The sequence below is a fragment of the Vicugna pacos genome, chromosome 9 (genome assembly GCF_048564905.1).
Source record: "Vicugna pacos chromosome 9, VicPac4, whole genome shotgun sequence".
In the NCBI taxonomy this organism is placed as follows: Eukaryota; Metazoa; Chordata; class Mammalia; order Artiodactyla; family Camelidae; genus Vicugna; species Vicugna pacos.
Window position 1 is genome coordinate 4,184,803 of NC_132995.1, and position 15,274 is coordinate 4,200,076.

The 15,274-nt window shown below is 41.0% G+C and overlaps 1 protein-coding gene and 1 long non-coding RNA gene across 6 annotated transcripts; one reads left to right on the top strand and one right to left on the bottom strand.

The window, feature by feature from the left end:
• Positions 1-1,644: 1,644 nt before the first annotated feature.
• Positions 1,645-11,576, top strand: LOC116282193 (zinc finger protein 415-like). 5 transcript variants are annotated; one of them, XM_031681546.2, is made up of 4 exons: positions 1,645-1,682; positions 3,710-3,786; positions 7,528-7,578; positions 7,894-11,576. In XM_031681546.2, the coding sequence occupies exons 3-4, from the start codon at positions 7,551-7,553 to the stop codon at positions 8,991-8,993; spliced, it is 1,128 nt and encodes a 375-aa protein (XP_031537406.1). In that variant the 5' UTR covers positions 1,645-1,682; positions 3,710-3,786; positions 7,528-7,550; the 3' UTR covers positions 8,994-11,576. The 5 variants fall into 5 exon arrangements, with proteins under 5 accessions (XP_031537406.1, XP_072824633.1, XP_072824632.1 ...); XM_072968531.1 differs by lacking the exon at positions 1,645-1,682 and adding an exon at positions 1,726-1,798; XM_072968530.1 differs by lacking the exon at positions 1,645-1,682 and adding an exon at positions 2,094-2,288.
• LOC140698360 (uncharacterized) lies at positions 6,375-7,920 on the bottom strand. The gene is made up of 2 exons (XR_012076109.1): positions 7,855-7,920; positions 6,375-6,546 (listed from the first exon to the last, which is right to left on the bottom strand). It is a non-coding gene; the product is annotated as an uncharacterized lncRNA (long non-coding RNA).
• Positions 11,577-15,274: the final 3,698 nt, after the last annotated feature.

Genomic DNA, 15,274 nt, shown 5'->3' on the forward strand with positions numbered 1-15,274 from the left:
ATGCAATGAAGTAAAAGAAAATACAAGGAGGAATAAGATGGGAAGTCCCCAGGTTTCCAGCTACAGTTTGTGACAAGGAGATAATCTCCACTGCCAAATGGCTGAAGGCTACTCTACTACTTCCTAGGGCGATAGTCACATTCAGAGCTGGCGGAAATTGCAGGGAAAGTGAGGTTTGTGCTACTTTCACGATGGCAACCGACACCCAACATCCTCCACTTAGAATTTGTTATCATCTCAAATAATAGATTTCCTTTTCAGACTCATTTCCATTAAATGTTACTACAAGAAATTGAATATAGTTCCCTGTGCTACACAGTAGGTCCTTGTTGTTTATCTATTTTATATACAGTAATGAGTGTCTATTAACCCCCAACATATAATTTATCCCTCCCCACCCTTTCCACTTTGGTAACCATAACTTGTTTTCTATGTCCGTGAGTCTGTTTTTGGTTTGTAAATAGAATTTGAATCTCTACGTCATTTGTAAAGGAAGCTCAAAATGGATTAACCCTAGATTTAGTAAATTTTCAGTATTTTTATCTTATTTAGGAACAAACTAGATATTTACTGACTACCAATCATTTAACTTACCGTAGCAAAAGTGTAAGATTTCATGTTGCCAAACAGATTTGGGAAAGCGATTTAAAAAGTTTACCTCGAAACTTTTATCTTATACATATCCATTCAACTCACTTGTTTTCAAGTGATGTTTTGGTAACTCACAAAAAAATGTATCATACCAAGTTATTTTTCTTGCTGACAATTTTGTGACACAGGTAACATAAACTTAATCAATAAGCCCAGGCAGAATAAAAACTATATGCCTGCATTATTTTGAGTTCTGACCGCTCCAAGAACATGCCTTTTTAAATTAAAACCACAAACTTACGCTAGCTTTCATTTACTAAAATTTAATTCTAGACCACATGAACTAGAAAAACATTTTAGTTAACTTTCTGTTATATTTCTTTAATTCGTAAGTGCTTCTTTGTTTTTTAAGCCAGTGAAATAGAACTCTTTTACAACTTAATTTTAGCTATACCATACAGAAGTAGAAAAGGAAAGTAATGGCCCACATCTCCAAGACATATATACCCATATATAGAGACAGACAGGTGCCCACAGAAAACATAGTTTACTTTTAAATTTAAGCCAGGTTTCAAATGTGAACTCAAGAGAATGGTTAGATCCAAATTCTGTTTGCCTGTTGTAAAGGTTTTTTTTATGAGCAGGCAGTGTTCCTGGATCCAACCACTGCCATATTTCAACCTCGCTGGGAGACTCAAATCCCCATACCCCGGAATTGCTTCAGTCTCACCAGTAGGACAGGAGAGCAACTTGTGTACAAAAATACTTTTTATTTACACCATTTCCACCTTAAGAGAAAATATCTTAGCTTTCGACATAACTGAATCACACAACTGGAAGCTTTTACCTTAAAACTGTTACAGATAGTAATAAGCAGGTAAAGGTACAAGGAAGCACCATCCCCTCCCCGCCCCCTGCCCCGCCCACTGGCGCTGCCCCTGTCCCGCCCACTGGCGATCCCTCCTCGCCCCGCCCCCGCTAGTATCGGTACGTACGGACCCCACCCCGGAAGTCCCGCCTCTAACTCCGCGCGCGCAGTTTCTTCCGGAACCGGAAGCAGAGAGCGCAGAGTGAAGGTCACGCTGTGGAGGGTAAGTTTCTCTTTTGTAATGTGAGTTTGTGCTGCGCCGTCCCCGTTATTCTATACCCTCAGGGTTTTGAGAGTCATTACGAACCTAAAGCCTCCACACCCGCTCCTGCACCCCAGGTGAATCCAGACGTCGCTGTGCTGGGTCGAGGGTCGGTTCTCTTTGGCTTTCAAATTTCTCTGAGGCTGTTCCCGTTTTTCGGGTTTTCCGGCCTTCAGTCCGCGTAGACACCACCTTTGGTGGTGTTTTCCTTCATGGAACCCTTCACTGACTTCCGCCCCCGCCCGTTTAACGTCCTCTTCCGCGAGGTGGTCTCGCGCCTCCAGCCTCGCTCTCTCGGCCCCTGGCGGGCGGCCGCCCCTCTCCCGCGAGGCCGCGTCCTCTCCCGCGTCCCAGGATTGTGGGGAGCCCAGCCCTCTCCTGAGACCCCCTCCCTCCCAGCTCCTCTGTCCTCGTGTCCTCCTCAGGGCTGTCCTGCTCCGCGGGCCTCCCCTTTGTATTCAGCCCTTCCCCCCTGCTTCCGCATGGAGGAGGGGTGACTTGGCCACACTGTGACATCCAGTGTTCTTCCGTCCCAACTTGAACCCTGCTGGAAAATGGTCTCTTCTGGTAGGAGGACATCTTATTCTGTCGTCATCCCTGTAAATACATGGGCGAGCTGTGGGGCCCAAATTCAATGATATTTAAGGGCGTGGGTTTTGTCCAGCAGAAGTCCCACTTGTGTGGGACAAAATTACTCAAGACTATCAAATCAAAAGAGTGAGAGGGAGCCAGAGACTAACTCCCTGAGCTCCTCCAAAGCTCTCATATTTATTGAGAATAATTAAACACAGGATTAAAGCAAAATACATCATAGGAATAGGCAACGGGTACGGTGCAGGTGCAGGGATACAGATTAACAGCTTCATGAAAAACAGAAACATTAATTTGAACCTATGTATTGGAAAAAGTTATAATAGTACAGAAGCTAGAGAGAATACGATTGATAACAGTAAGTATCCAGGCAGGCACAAAGACCTTACAAAGATCAAACTTGCATACGTCAATGAAATGTAAAAGTTCAGCAAGTACGTGTACAGGCATAGGACATAAATTTTCCAAAGAGATATATATGGTTATATTAAACTTTAAGCAGTAATGAGAAAGGCCACAATGTTCCTTTTTCAGGGACTAGATAAGAACGGTTGATACTAGAAACCAGACCACAATAAAGTCTCCGTAAATGATCAAAGACTATCTTGGCAGGCGAAGCAAGCCCAGCTGTTTCCAGCCAAGGGCGAAGGTCATGGCTTTCCATGAGTGTTAGCAGCCTTACGCTGTACACCTATGCCTCTGATAAGCGAAGCACGTCCTGCTGGTTAGAGCAAGGGACAATTTATGGTTTTCCATATGCAGAAGCAGCCCTTAATCTATGACCTCGAACTATGCAGGCAAAGCATTTTTTTGCTTCTTAGGGCAAGGCAGATTGTAGCAGCTTCTTGCTAGCAAAGCAGCTTTAAAGTTCATTAACCCATTCTGCTAGCAAGGCAGTTTTAAAGTTTTTAATCCAAGTTTGTGCTCCCATGTACAGGGCCCCAGGTGATTCCAGTCTTGAAGTTTATTAATCCAAGTTTGTGCTCCCATGTACGGGGCCCCAGGTGATTCCAGTCTGGGTCCCTCACTGAGCATCCTGACTCTGAGTCCTCCCATCCTGAGGGCTGGGATCCGGGCTGAGGGGGTGGGGGCTCTGCTCTGCGTGGGGATGGATCAGGGCCTAGTCTGTGACCTGAAGGGGGCTGTCGGGTCCAGCTGAGGCGCCCGCTGCTGCATTGTGGGTGAGGGGCTCACCAGGAGGGGAGGGTGATCTGAGGACAGTGTGGGGAAACTCCCTTGTTCTGTGTGTGGAGCTTCCTGTCGCGAGTCCCTCCTGTGACAGTGGGCAGCAGAGTCCCTCCTGTTCCACGTGGTGAGGTCTCCCTTGTGTGTGTGGTTGTGGCACAGGGAGGGATGTGTTGATTCTCAACATTAAGCAGCATCTTCTCAATGTTCAGGATAGAGTCATGTTCCTGAGAAAGCCCAGAAGAGGGGGAAGAGGACAGAAAAGGAGTCAGGGATGGCTCTTTCTCAGGTAAAGTCATATTCTCACTGGATTCTCAGTCTGTCCTCCCTGAAATGCCCTTCTTTGGACTCACTAATCTTGTCTGACTCTGCAGTGTCCTGTCTGACACCTGTACATCCACAGTCACCCAGGGCCCCCCCTCAGTGCCTGTCTCAGTGCCTATATGCAAAGGGTTATTTCTGAGCATTATGTTCTGTTCCATTGGTTTATGTGTCTGTTTATATCAGTACCACACCATCTTGAATACTTTTATAATGTGTTTTGAAATCTAAAAAGGAGAGGCATTCATCTTTCTTCTTTTTCAAGAGCCTTTTGGCAGTTTGTGTTCACTTGATTCTCTGTGACTTTTAGCATGATTTTCTATTTCTGAAAAAATTGCCATTGGAATTTTGATAGGGATTCTATTGAAACTGTAGAACGCTTTGGGTAGTTGGGACCTTTAAAGAGCTTTAAGTCTTCCATGAGTACAGGATGACAGGATATTTTTCTTTCTTTTTTAATGCTTCCCCCCTCCCCAATTTATTTATTTTTTTAAATGCAGGTACTGGGGCTAGAACCCAGTACCTCGTGCATGCTAAGCACGTACTCTACCACTGAACTATTACCCATTCCCTCCGGGTGATGTCTTTCTGTTTATTTGTATGTTGTGGATTTCTTTTAGCAGTGTTTAATGGTTTTCAGTATATAAGTCTTTCACCTCCTTTGCTGATTTATTCCTAAGTATTTCATTCTTTTTGTAATGCTGTAGTAGATAGGATTGTTTTCCAATTGTCTTGACATTCCTCATTGTGTATAGAGATGCAACTGATTTTTGCATGTTGATTTTGTATCCTGCAACTTTCTAAAATTTTTTTGGATGTAGCAGTTTTCTTGTGGAATATTTACAGTTTGTACATGTAAAAACCTTGTTATCTAGGAAATGAGATAATTTTTCTTTTTCAGGTTTTGATAACCTTGATTTCTTTCTTCAATTGCTGTGGCTAGGAGTTTCAGTATTTTGCTGAACCCAGGACCTCATGCATGATAAGCTTGCATTTTACCACTGAGTTACATACATCGTTCCCTCCCTTCCCCTGTCCCTGCCCCCTGCGCCTCTGTGTTCTCACCCAGACTTCCAGTAATACGTTTTTTTAGAAATAGAGCAGGTATCCTTGTCTTGTTCCTGACCTTACAGGAAAAGCTTTCATTCTTTCACCACTGAGTGTAATGAGAGCTCTGAGGAGCTGCTCCTTTGAACCACGGTTTTCAACAGAGTCTTACACCTTTTCCTAACAGAGAACATTCATCAAACATGATGTCGAGCCTGAGTTCTTGTGCCCGATGCACAGTGAGTCCAGACAAGCCTTAGGTTCAGAGTTTGGAGCAGAGATATGTTTCTTAGTTGAGGAGGCACCAACCTGGATGATGGAGACCTAGCCTTGTCTCAGCTCCATCTCGCTGGCTGGACGGGATGTAAGATTTTTCAAGGCAAAAGGAGAAAGGGGAGGAGAGTGTCTGGGATCCCAGCTTTCCTGTAAAACTGCAGCTGCAGGCTTTAGGACCACGCTGGGACTTCCTTCATGATTATTCTGTATGATCCTATAAAACAAGCTTCTAAATCCCGGTCTTGTGGTCCCTTAACTTCTTTCTGGGAGAGGGCGCTCTGTTTTATTATTGTATTATTTAATTATTTTGATGGGAGTGGGTAATTAGATTTATTTATTTTTAGAGGAGGTACTGGGGATTGAACCCAGGACCTTGTGCATGCTAAGCACGTGCTCTGCCACTGAGCTGTACCCTCCACCCGAGAGAGCAAAAGTGATGGTGGAGGCAGTTTGTTATTCACTTAGAACTGATGTGATGGGTTAAGTATTTCAGTTCTCTGTTGACCCTCTGGGTATCATCAACTTTTTAAACCTCTGGGCCATTTGGTTGAAGCCACAGTTTGGGGTCATAGATAGAGGCATTGGTTTACACTACCAATCATGGAAAAGATTATCCTGGACTTGATTTTCCTTTCTTTCTGCAGTCCCTCACTGCCCTAATAGTGGATCTACTCTTTGGATCTCAGGGAAGGTCTAGGAGACTAAAGCCTTTTCTCCAAACAGGAAATGGGCGATGTGGAAAGGCTTTTGTACCCAGCAGGGCCCCTCAGGGTCCCACTCCATTTCCATCCCTTCTTTACTTTGATGTTTCTCAGTCTTGAGGGGAACAGCTGTGGGACAAAAAGGGAATATGATTTTAGATAATGAGGATGATCAGACTCAGCAGGGGAGCTCGGATTTAGAGGGATTCACTTTCAAAATCATGGGCTCCTACTTTACCATTGATATGATTTCTTTGTATCTGCACGTGTGTGAGCAAAAGAAACTCATCCATCTCCTTTTGATGCCCTCCTAGTTTTTCCTTCTGGTTTCTCTAAGAACATTCTTACAGAATCTCCTGGAATAGAATGTATGTTTTTCTTGAATATATGCATGAAAAAGGAACTCATGTAATATTTAGTAAGTAGTGTAACAGATGTAATCCTATTTCTCCCTACAACATCCGGGTCTCTAACTTCTTACATCTCTTGGTTCTGTTGCATACCCATAGTTAAAAATGACACATTATCATGCTACTTGCTAAATCAGTTCATCTTTTCTCTCGAGGTCAGTACGTTAGGTGCAGGCGTGAATGATGCAGTTACAGTCACACAGACGCGCAGTCCCAGGCTGTGCTCCCACGTGTGCATGTGCCCCGTGCTCCACTCAGACCCTCTCTCTGTCCTGACCTTTCCTTACACGGCACCTGGATGTGGATGGAAACACGGTTATTCGTTAGCACATTTAAGTTGTTCTGAGCTTCCCAGTTTCCACATCCCTCCCTAAGCCATCCCTCCACCTTCCACATGACTCAGTATAAAAATGACCCCTCTTACTTGGCCTTGGGAATCTGCTAGAACTGCTTTAAATTCTGGCTGTTGCTTGTTAGCAGTTATGTTCATTTATTTACCACTCCCAGATTAGCTTCAACATTATGTGCTGTTTTGCATACCTTAATATGTCTATCTTAATAAAATAGTTCATTTAAAAACAGGGGAAAAAATGACCACTCTTCATCCATTGATCACCTTTCTCAGGACACAGCCTAAATCACCATGTGCAGCCGTGATGACTCAGAGACCATTTCCAGGAGGGACGGCTGAATAACTGTATTAGTCACACTGCTTGCCTCTTCTTGCATCTCCCTGAATGTTTTATTTCTAAACTCCCACTTCTGTTGTAATATTTTCTTTTCTGTACTGTCTGGATTAGCAGTTATGCTTAAGAATCTTGTTCAGTCTGTCTGTCAGGGTTCACATCTGGGTCCTCTCCCTGCTTTCTGTGTCCCCTGGGGTCTTGTACGTAATCTGAGTCTGCTGCCCTGATTTAGAAAATCGTGTTAATTGACTTCAAGCCATTGGAAAGAAATGAGTGCTGTCAGATTGCTTAAAATATTGTGTGGTTCTTAGTAAAGATTAAGAAGCTACTTTTGTATAAAAAAGAGAATATTCTGTCAGGTTTTTTATATCCCTTTTTCCTCACTATATGTTGTATGCTTTTGCAATTTTCTCAACACCATTTGGTCTGACCCTAGTTAAAATTTTTAGAGTTGTTGCTCTTATACATACATTTGGAGTCAATAACGTAGATAATTTACAGGCTCTGTGTAAGTTGGGATTGCTCTGTTTATTGGCTGTTGGATAACTGGAGAATGTTTTCTGTATTAATTTTTAATTGTGATTTGCAGGTGCTGATCTGTCAGCATATCTCATGCAGTACAGCTCTTATGCGTTACTGGGTAAGGTTGTAAAGTGCCTTTTCTTTATGGGTGCATAGTTGTATAGCAGATATTGTGAAAAAGATTGTGTTTTCTTTTTTTGGTGGGGTAATTAGGTTTATTTATTAATTTACTTTTGGAGGAGGTACTGGGGATTGAACCCAGGACCTTGTGTATACTAAGTATGTGCTCTGCCTCTTGAGCTATACCCTCCTTCTGTTTTCTTGAAAATAGTTTTATAAAATTCTTCATTTTCTCAGTCCTATATAAGTTTTTCAGTTCTAAATAGCCAGTTACCTGTAGTGAGCAGGATACCTGTGGTTCTTTGTCTTGCAGATCTCCCTCCTGTGCATGTGGTCAAACATTTACAACCCAAAGCGAACAGTAATACAGAAGTATTCCAAACAACAATGTTGGGAAGACCTGAAAGCCATGAAATCAAACGTTTTCACTTCAGGGAAATCAAGGAAAATAAGTATGAGTGTCAGTGGAGAGATGGTGAGAGAAATGACAAAGGAGTGCCTGTAACCCACGAGGAACATCTCACGGGTGGAAGACGTCGACCTGATAGAAGGGATGCAGGAGTCAAGCCTGTTGGAAATAGGCTTGGATTAAGCTTTCAGGATGAGCCGCGTATAATTAAAAGTAAAGGGCAAGTTTATGAATGTGATGAGGTTGACAAGTCTACCAGTAGTAGTTCCTCATTTTCACCAGTTCAGAGAATTCCCCCCAGTGTCCAAACCAGTGTTCCTAACACACGTGGGAGTGATTTTATGCATCCTTCAGTGAGGACGCAACACCAGACAGCTCACAGGGAAAGACCTCACAGACGTGACGAGGGTGGGAAAAGCTTTCTCAGGAGCTCTCATCTCACCAGACATCAGATCACCCACCCAGGAGCAAAATTATATCAATGTGATGTGTGTGGTAAAATCTTTGGTCAAAATTCATGCCTTACACGTCATCAGAATGTTCATGCTGCAGAGAAACCTTACAAATGTAGTGAGTGTGGCAAAACCTTTACTCAAAGCTCAAACCTCAGTAGGCATCAGAAAATTCACACAGGAGAGAAATTATATGAATGTGATATATGTGGTAGAGTCTTCACTCAAAAGTCACACCTTAAAATTCATCAGAGGGTTCATACTGGAGAGAAGCCTTACAAATGTAATGAGTGTGGCAAAGTATTTCGTCTATACGGAACCCTTGTAAGTCATCGGAGAGTTCATACAGGTGAGAAACCTTACAAATGTGAGTGTGGCAAGGTCTTTAGTCAAAAACCACATCTCCGTGTTCATTGGAGAATTCATACTGGAGAGAAACCTTTCAAATGTAGTGAGTGTGGCAAGGTCTTCAGTCGCAATTCATGCCTTACAAGTCATCGGAGAATACATTTTGCAAAGAAATCTTCCAAATTGAGTCTGGAAAACCTTTGACTCAGGTCTCAACCCTCACCACACATCAGAAAATCCATGCATGAGACAGACCATATAAATGTGTTATATGTTGGAAGTTTTAAAAATTCAGACTTCAAAATTCACACCTTACTGTTCTTGGGAGAATTCATAGTATAGAGAAACCATACAAGTATGAATGTGGCAAAGCTTTTGTGTATTGGGTCTCACCATGAGATGATCCACAATGGAAAGAAACCTTACAAATGTGATGACTTTGTCAGCATGTTCAGTGGAAATTTATACCTTATGATCCACCAAAGAATTCATACTGGAGAGAAATCTTTTAAATGTTACGAATGTGTCAAGTCCTTCAGTGCGCTTTCAAGCCTAATTTACCATCAGATCATCTACACGAGCGAGAGCCCTTAAAAATGTAATGAATGGGGTGAGGCTTTTAGCGGGCATTCACATCTCACGCTTCATGAGAAAATCCATATTGGATAGAAGCCTGGTAAATGTATTAATTTGGTCAGGCCTTTAGAAAATGAATTCATTCTGAAACGATTCTTCTCATATGCCACGAATGTGAAAAACCTATACTCAGGGCTCACATCTCACCAATAATCAGGTAATCAGCACTGGACAGAAACGTTACACATACGCTAGAGTTTGGAAAACTTTGAGGTTGTGCATTAAACTCAGGGATCACCAAGTATCTCATGCTTAAAAATTCAGTGACTATGGCAAAGTTTTAAATTACTGCTTATTCCTCAGTAGATACCGGAAAAATTTTCATGGAGAGAAACCACACAAAGTGTGTGTGTGGCAAGGATTTTACCCAAAGATCACAAGTTGGGAAACACTGAGCAATGCCTTAGAAATGCAGTAAATGTGGTGAAACCTTTACCTTGAGTTCAAATATTAGGCAACAGCACAACTCCATGCTGAAGGAGCGCCATGTAGATGTAGGGCTGCAGCTTTATGGAGGGCCTGCAGTGCACTGGACTGCAGAACTCACGTCTTTGAGAGAAACCACACAAAACAATATGTGTGCTAAAGGCTTCTACCTGAGGATCCAGAATGTGGGACATAGAGGATTTATGTCGGAGGACAAGCTTCCAAACGTGATGAATGTTGTAAAATGTTTTCAAGTGGTCACGTCTTTGCTGCAATGAGAATTCATACAGGTCAGAAAGTATACAGATAAGCTGAACTTGGAAATACTTTTAAGAAAGTGCATCCTCAGGGGTCACCATAAAACTCATCTTTGGGAGAATCCTTAGGAATGTAATGAACTTGATTCAGTTTTTTGAGGAATACTTAAAACAGAGCCCACATCAGCGAATGCATCCTAGGAATAAATAGTCTTCAGGTCTCTGAGATGAATCGGAGGTCTTACTGCAGAATCATCACAAGTCTCAGGATGGTGAAACTTATGATGTGTGTATGATGTGAAAATGTGCCATCATCTTCAGTGTTTAAGTGCTAAGTTATTTGAGTTTTTTGAAAAGGCAAAATGACTATGCCTTTCAACCTGAAGTCTGTTTAATCTGGTGCCTTCATCACAGGACTTTTATGAGGGTCTCTAGGAAGGTTCAGTAAGAAGGCGCCGACGTCAGTGGGTGTGGTTTATTCACATCCATGTTCCCTGGAAAAATGAGGACCCTGAGTTACCAAGCTCAATATTGTGTGAAATAGGAACAGCGTGGGCAGAGAATAATGTAAAACTGTGACATGGCTCATCATGCTTCTGTTCATGGTGCCTTCCATAGGTAAGGGCTGTGGGTTACAATTTTTTTTTAAAATTGGTCTTATTTTTGGAAACCGAAGACAGGGCAGTTATCCTGAGAGGCAAATTTATTCAAAAGAACAGGAATAGGATACGTATGTGCACAGTTCATGTGTAACTGCTGCCATTCCCTTTTGCTGCTCTTTTATTCAGAATGTATCATAGGTGTTTTGTTTTAATTAATAAAATTGAATCACTTTTGTCATAACCCTTGGAGAATCCTCTTCCTTCCACCAACATAGTTTTATCCCGTGTCAGTACTTTGTAACAGAAGCTAACGGTGTATGTACCTTTAGGCGCTCAGGATTTAAAAAGTGGGCTGGGGCTCAGGGGAGATCACCCACTTAAGGTCTGAACATCATTTGGTATCAGAGGAGGAAACCCACAGGCCTTTTTTTTTTTTTTTTTAATCAGCTTGTCCAGATCATCTGAATAGGAGGAGGTTGTGGTGAGGCATAATAGTTCTCAATACTCAAACATCAAAAAATGGAGTCAGACTCTTGAATAAAACACTAAATGTTTAGTCTTGAAACTCCTGTTTTCTTGGTTAGGAAAGACCACACTTTTCTTCATGCCAATAATTTATTACATTTCTCTTCCTGCAAAGGATTGTTCAAGTGGTTGTCGAAAGTGCGTCAGAAATACTTTGATAAACTGTCTAAGCTATTTTTACCTTAGTTTACTAAAAATGTTTGGAAATGTTTATTAAACAATGTAACTAAATAATTGACTATGAGAGCAATTATCCAAAGACTTAAAATTTTGATTTCAAATTACGATATTAAGATGTTACATGGTTAATTTTTGCTATAATAAAATGTTTTAAATAAATCTTTCCTTAGCATTATTTTTTTTTCCACGCTTATTTCCCATTTTACAACAAGGGTTAAATCTGTGGGTTGTTTTAGGACTTTTGTGATGTGATAATGTACGTATACGAAGTAGGTGCATGTTAAACATGAAGAAAGATAATTCCTTTAGTGCTTTAGTTCATTTTGGAGTGGCAAAATGGTGAACTAAAATGTTTTATTTTGGGTTTGGCTACAGTCAGGTGCTTCAAAATCAAGTATGTGGAGTTTAGCAAGCACACAGTGAAGTGAATGAAGTTATATGGGTGAGTGAGAAAGTCCCCAAGGTGGCAACTGTAGTTTATGACAAGGAGACACTCTCCATTGCCAAATCCTTGGAAGCCATCCTGCCTTTTCCCAGTGATGGATTCACATTCAGAGACAGAGGATTTTGTAGAGAAAATAAAATTTGTGCCATTTCTAGCATGACAACCGACACCCAGTATCTTCCACTTAGAATTTGTTCCCTACTGAAAATAATAACTCTTTGATAAGTGATCTTAATTTTGAATTCTACTATCACACTTTGAATAAGAGTCACTGTTATTAATGCTTTAATGCATAATACAGATTGAGTTTTCTTCTTGGAAATATTTACTGATGTTTGTACTCATATCACAAATGAAGGTGTCCATTGACAAATGACTGGATAAAGAAGCTGTGGTATATTTATATGATGGACTACTACTCAACCATGAAAAGGAATAAAGTAATGCCATTTCCAGCAACATGGATGGACCTGGAGATTGTTATTTATGAAGTAAGCCAGAAAGGGAAAGAAAAATACCATATGGTATCACTCGTATGTGGAATCTAAAGAAAGACAAACTTACAAAACAGAAACAGACTCAAAGACATAGGAAACAAACATGGTTATCGGGGGGAAGGGAGTGGGAAGGAATAAATTGGAAGTTCCAGGTTTGCAGTTACTAACTATTATATATAAAATAAACAAGTTTATATTGCATAGTACAGGGAACTATATTCAACACCTTGTAGTAACTTATGGTGAAAAAAAATGAAAATGAATATATGTATGTTCATGTATGACTGAAACATGCTGTACACCAGAACTTGACACAACATTGTAAACAGACTGTACTTCAGTAAAATACTTATTTTTTTTTAAATGAAGGAACTTAGGACAAAGGCAGGTTTAAAAACTTAATGAATCCCATCTCAGCAGGTGGCTGAATCAGGATATGAAGCCGTCATATCAGGATATAACGTCCTAAGCAAATTATTTCTATTTTTCAACTACTGAATGTAGTTAGTATTTTTGTGTATTCACCCTTTTAAATGGGTTATCTTCACATGTACTTGTGATTATGGTAACTTCCTATTATGTCTATACAAGCATACCTCTTTGTTGCGCTTTGCTTTATCAGCTTTACAGATAGAGCATTTTGGCATATTGTATTCCGAAATAGTACAACCATCCTCCAGACACTTTGAGACTTACTACAGGCTCTTTGTGTTCTGCCCAGGTGAGCACGGCAAGCTGTTACTAAAAACTGAGCATGCCTTTCCTTGGCAGTAGTTGTGGGTTCACACCGCAGAGAAGTACCATCACTCAGCCCAGTCCGGTACCCACCATAAGGCGAGCCCATCTCCATTCTCTGCTCTCTCTAGCCATTTTTGGACCAATGTGGGAGGTCTACCCTGCTCTCCCCAGGAAACCTCATTATGTGACAAATATTCTAACACTTTAGTGTATGAAGTTCTTAGACCTGACATCCAAACTAAACATTGAGTGGGGCGCCTTCGTTTTCAAAAAAGAAAGCAAAAGTGCAAACTAATAAAAAATGTGTTGGAGAGTGAATAGGTGAAATTTCAAGTTTATCTATTAAACAATCCCATTTTTTGTGTTCATACTTAGAGGAAATTCATGAACATTGATCTTTTCCGATTGTTTCTCTGAGCACTCCAAGCACAGAAGGTAGTCTCATTTTAATCCTTATTTTTGAAATTGTATTTCCTCCTATTTTCCATAGTCCTACTATATTTCTATTTTCATTTCATTTACGTATGTAAACCATGGGTCTAATTTCAGCCCTAAGAAAGGCATGTGGAATTACTATCGTATGGTGTGTACTGAGGCATGGAGAGGCAGGTTATAGGGAGCTTCAGTCTGAAGTTTCACTGCCATGGTATTTCCATTACAGCCACAGAAATAATCAGGTTTACACTATGGAGTTCATAGCTCAAATGTAAATTATGTATGTATATATTTCCAGAATTGTAAGCTGTTTTAAAGCTAACATGGAGAGAAAATGTTTTCTGGGAGTTTTCGAGTATATTTTCCTATTATAAAAAATGTAGGGCAATTGCTACTAACTTATAAACAGTAATATGGGGTTTAGCATTTGGATCCTCAGAAGGTCTGGGTTTAAAGGGGCAGGCTTTTGCAGAGGAGAAAGAAAGATGGTATCAGGGCGGGGCCTGAGCACCAGACAGCTGCAGGGTTAGGGTCTGAAACAAAGGGGTCTGAGGAGACAAAGACTTGCTGGTTGTCACGAGGAGCAGATGTCGCCATTAGTCATTTTAGTGCTAGTCTAGATACAAGATGCAAGACATTGGGTTTGCCAACTGAAAAAAAATGCACAACGTAAAAGTTGAGGATTATGTTTTATTTGGCGGACTTTCTGAGTTCTTGCATCCTGGGCGGCAGTCCCTCACATAGCTCTGAGAGACTGCTCTGAGGAGGAAGGGAGGGTGGGGGGTGCCAGGATACATACGAATTTTGCAACAAAAACCATGTAGTCAGCATATCAAAAGATTACTCTTCATTAAAGAGTATAGCTTAGTGGTAGAGTGCATGCTTAGCATGCATGAGGTCCCGGGTTCAATCCCCAGGACTTCCATTTTAAAAGAAAAGAAAATGAAAAACAAAACAGACTTCTCAAGGTCATGAATTCAGCTCTTTGCTAAACATGGGAAGCTGGAAGACTCTCAGTTCATTGAAATCATCCCTCTGATATGCAGTCTTAACGATATAAGGTCAGTATCCTACTCTTTTCCCTTCCCCGGCCCCTTGGCTGAACCATTGGGAGTGGCTGCCATGGGTGAGGGCTTGTCTAACAGGAAGCCTCTTTTTCTCCATCCTGGGTTCCCTCAGGTTCACTGTCTGGGGCAGTGGTAGCGGCTGATAGCTTGGTGGCCATACCGTCTTTTGTTTGCTGATATGGCAGACAACGTTTTTCACTCACAGGTTCATAAAATCTTCTTACCAATATGGCTACTGAGAAATATTGTGTATACAGTGTAATCTGCCTAATAAAGCTCACAAAATTCATTTGAATCCCTGTGTCTTTTTTAAAATGTGACATAGTTTCTTATATTCATATGTGTGCTACATCAGGACATTCTGCACATTTTACCTGAAAATATTTTAAATATGCAAATTTCCTTTTGTAAACATCATCATATTTCAATGGATTCCCATGTCTCTATGGATGAGATATTTCACATGTAGGGATGTGATAATACTTCATAGTTGATGCTATTTCACAGTTATTGCCATAAAAATATTGAGGACTGAAATGAAGTTATTGCATATTGGTATTCTAGCTTTACTTCCTTTATGGTTCATATTAAAAAGAATATACCACTTACCAACTGCCCTTATAAGGACTGCAACTTAATTTTTCTTTAGATGTAAATAAATCCCAATGTCTTCTGAA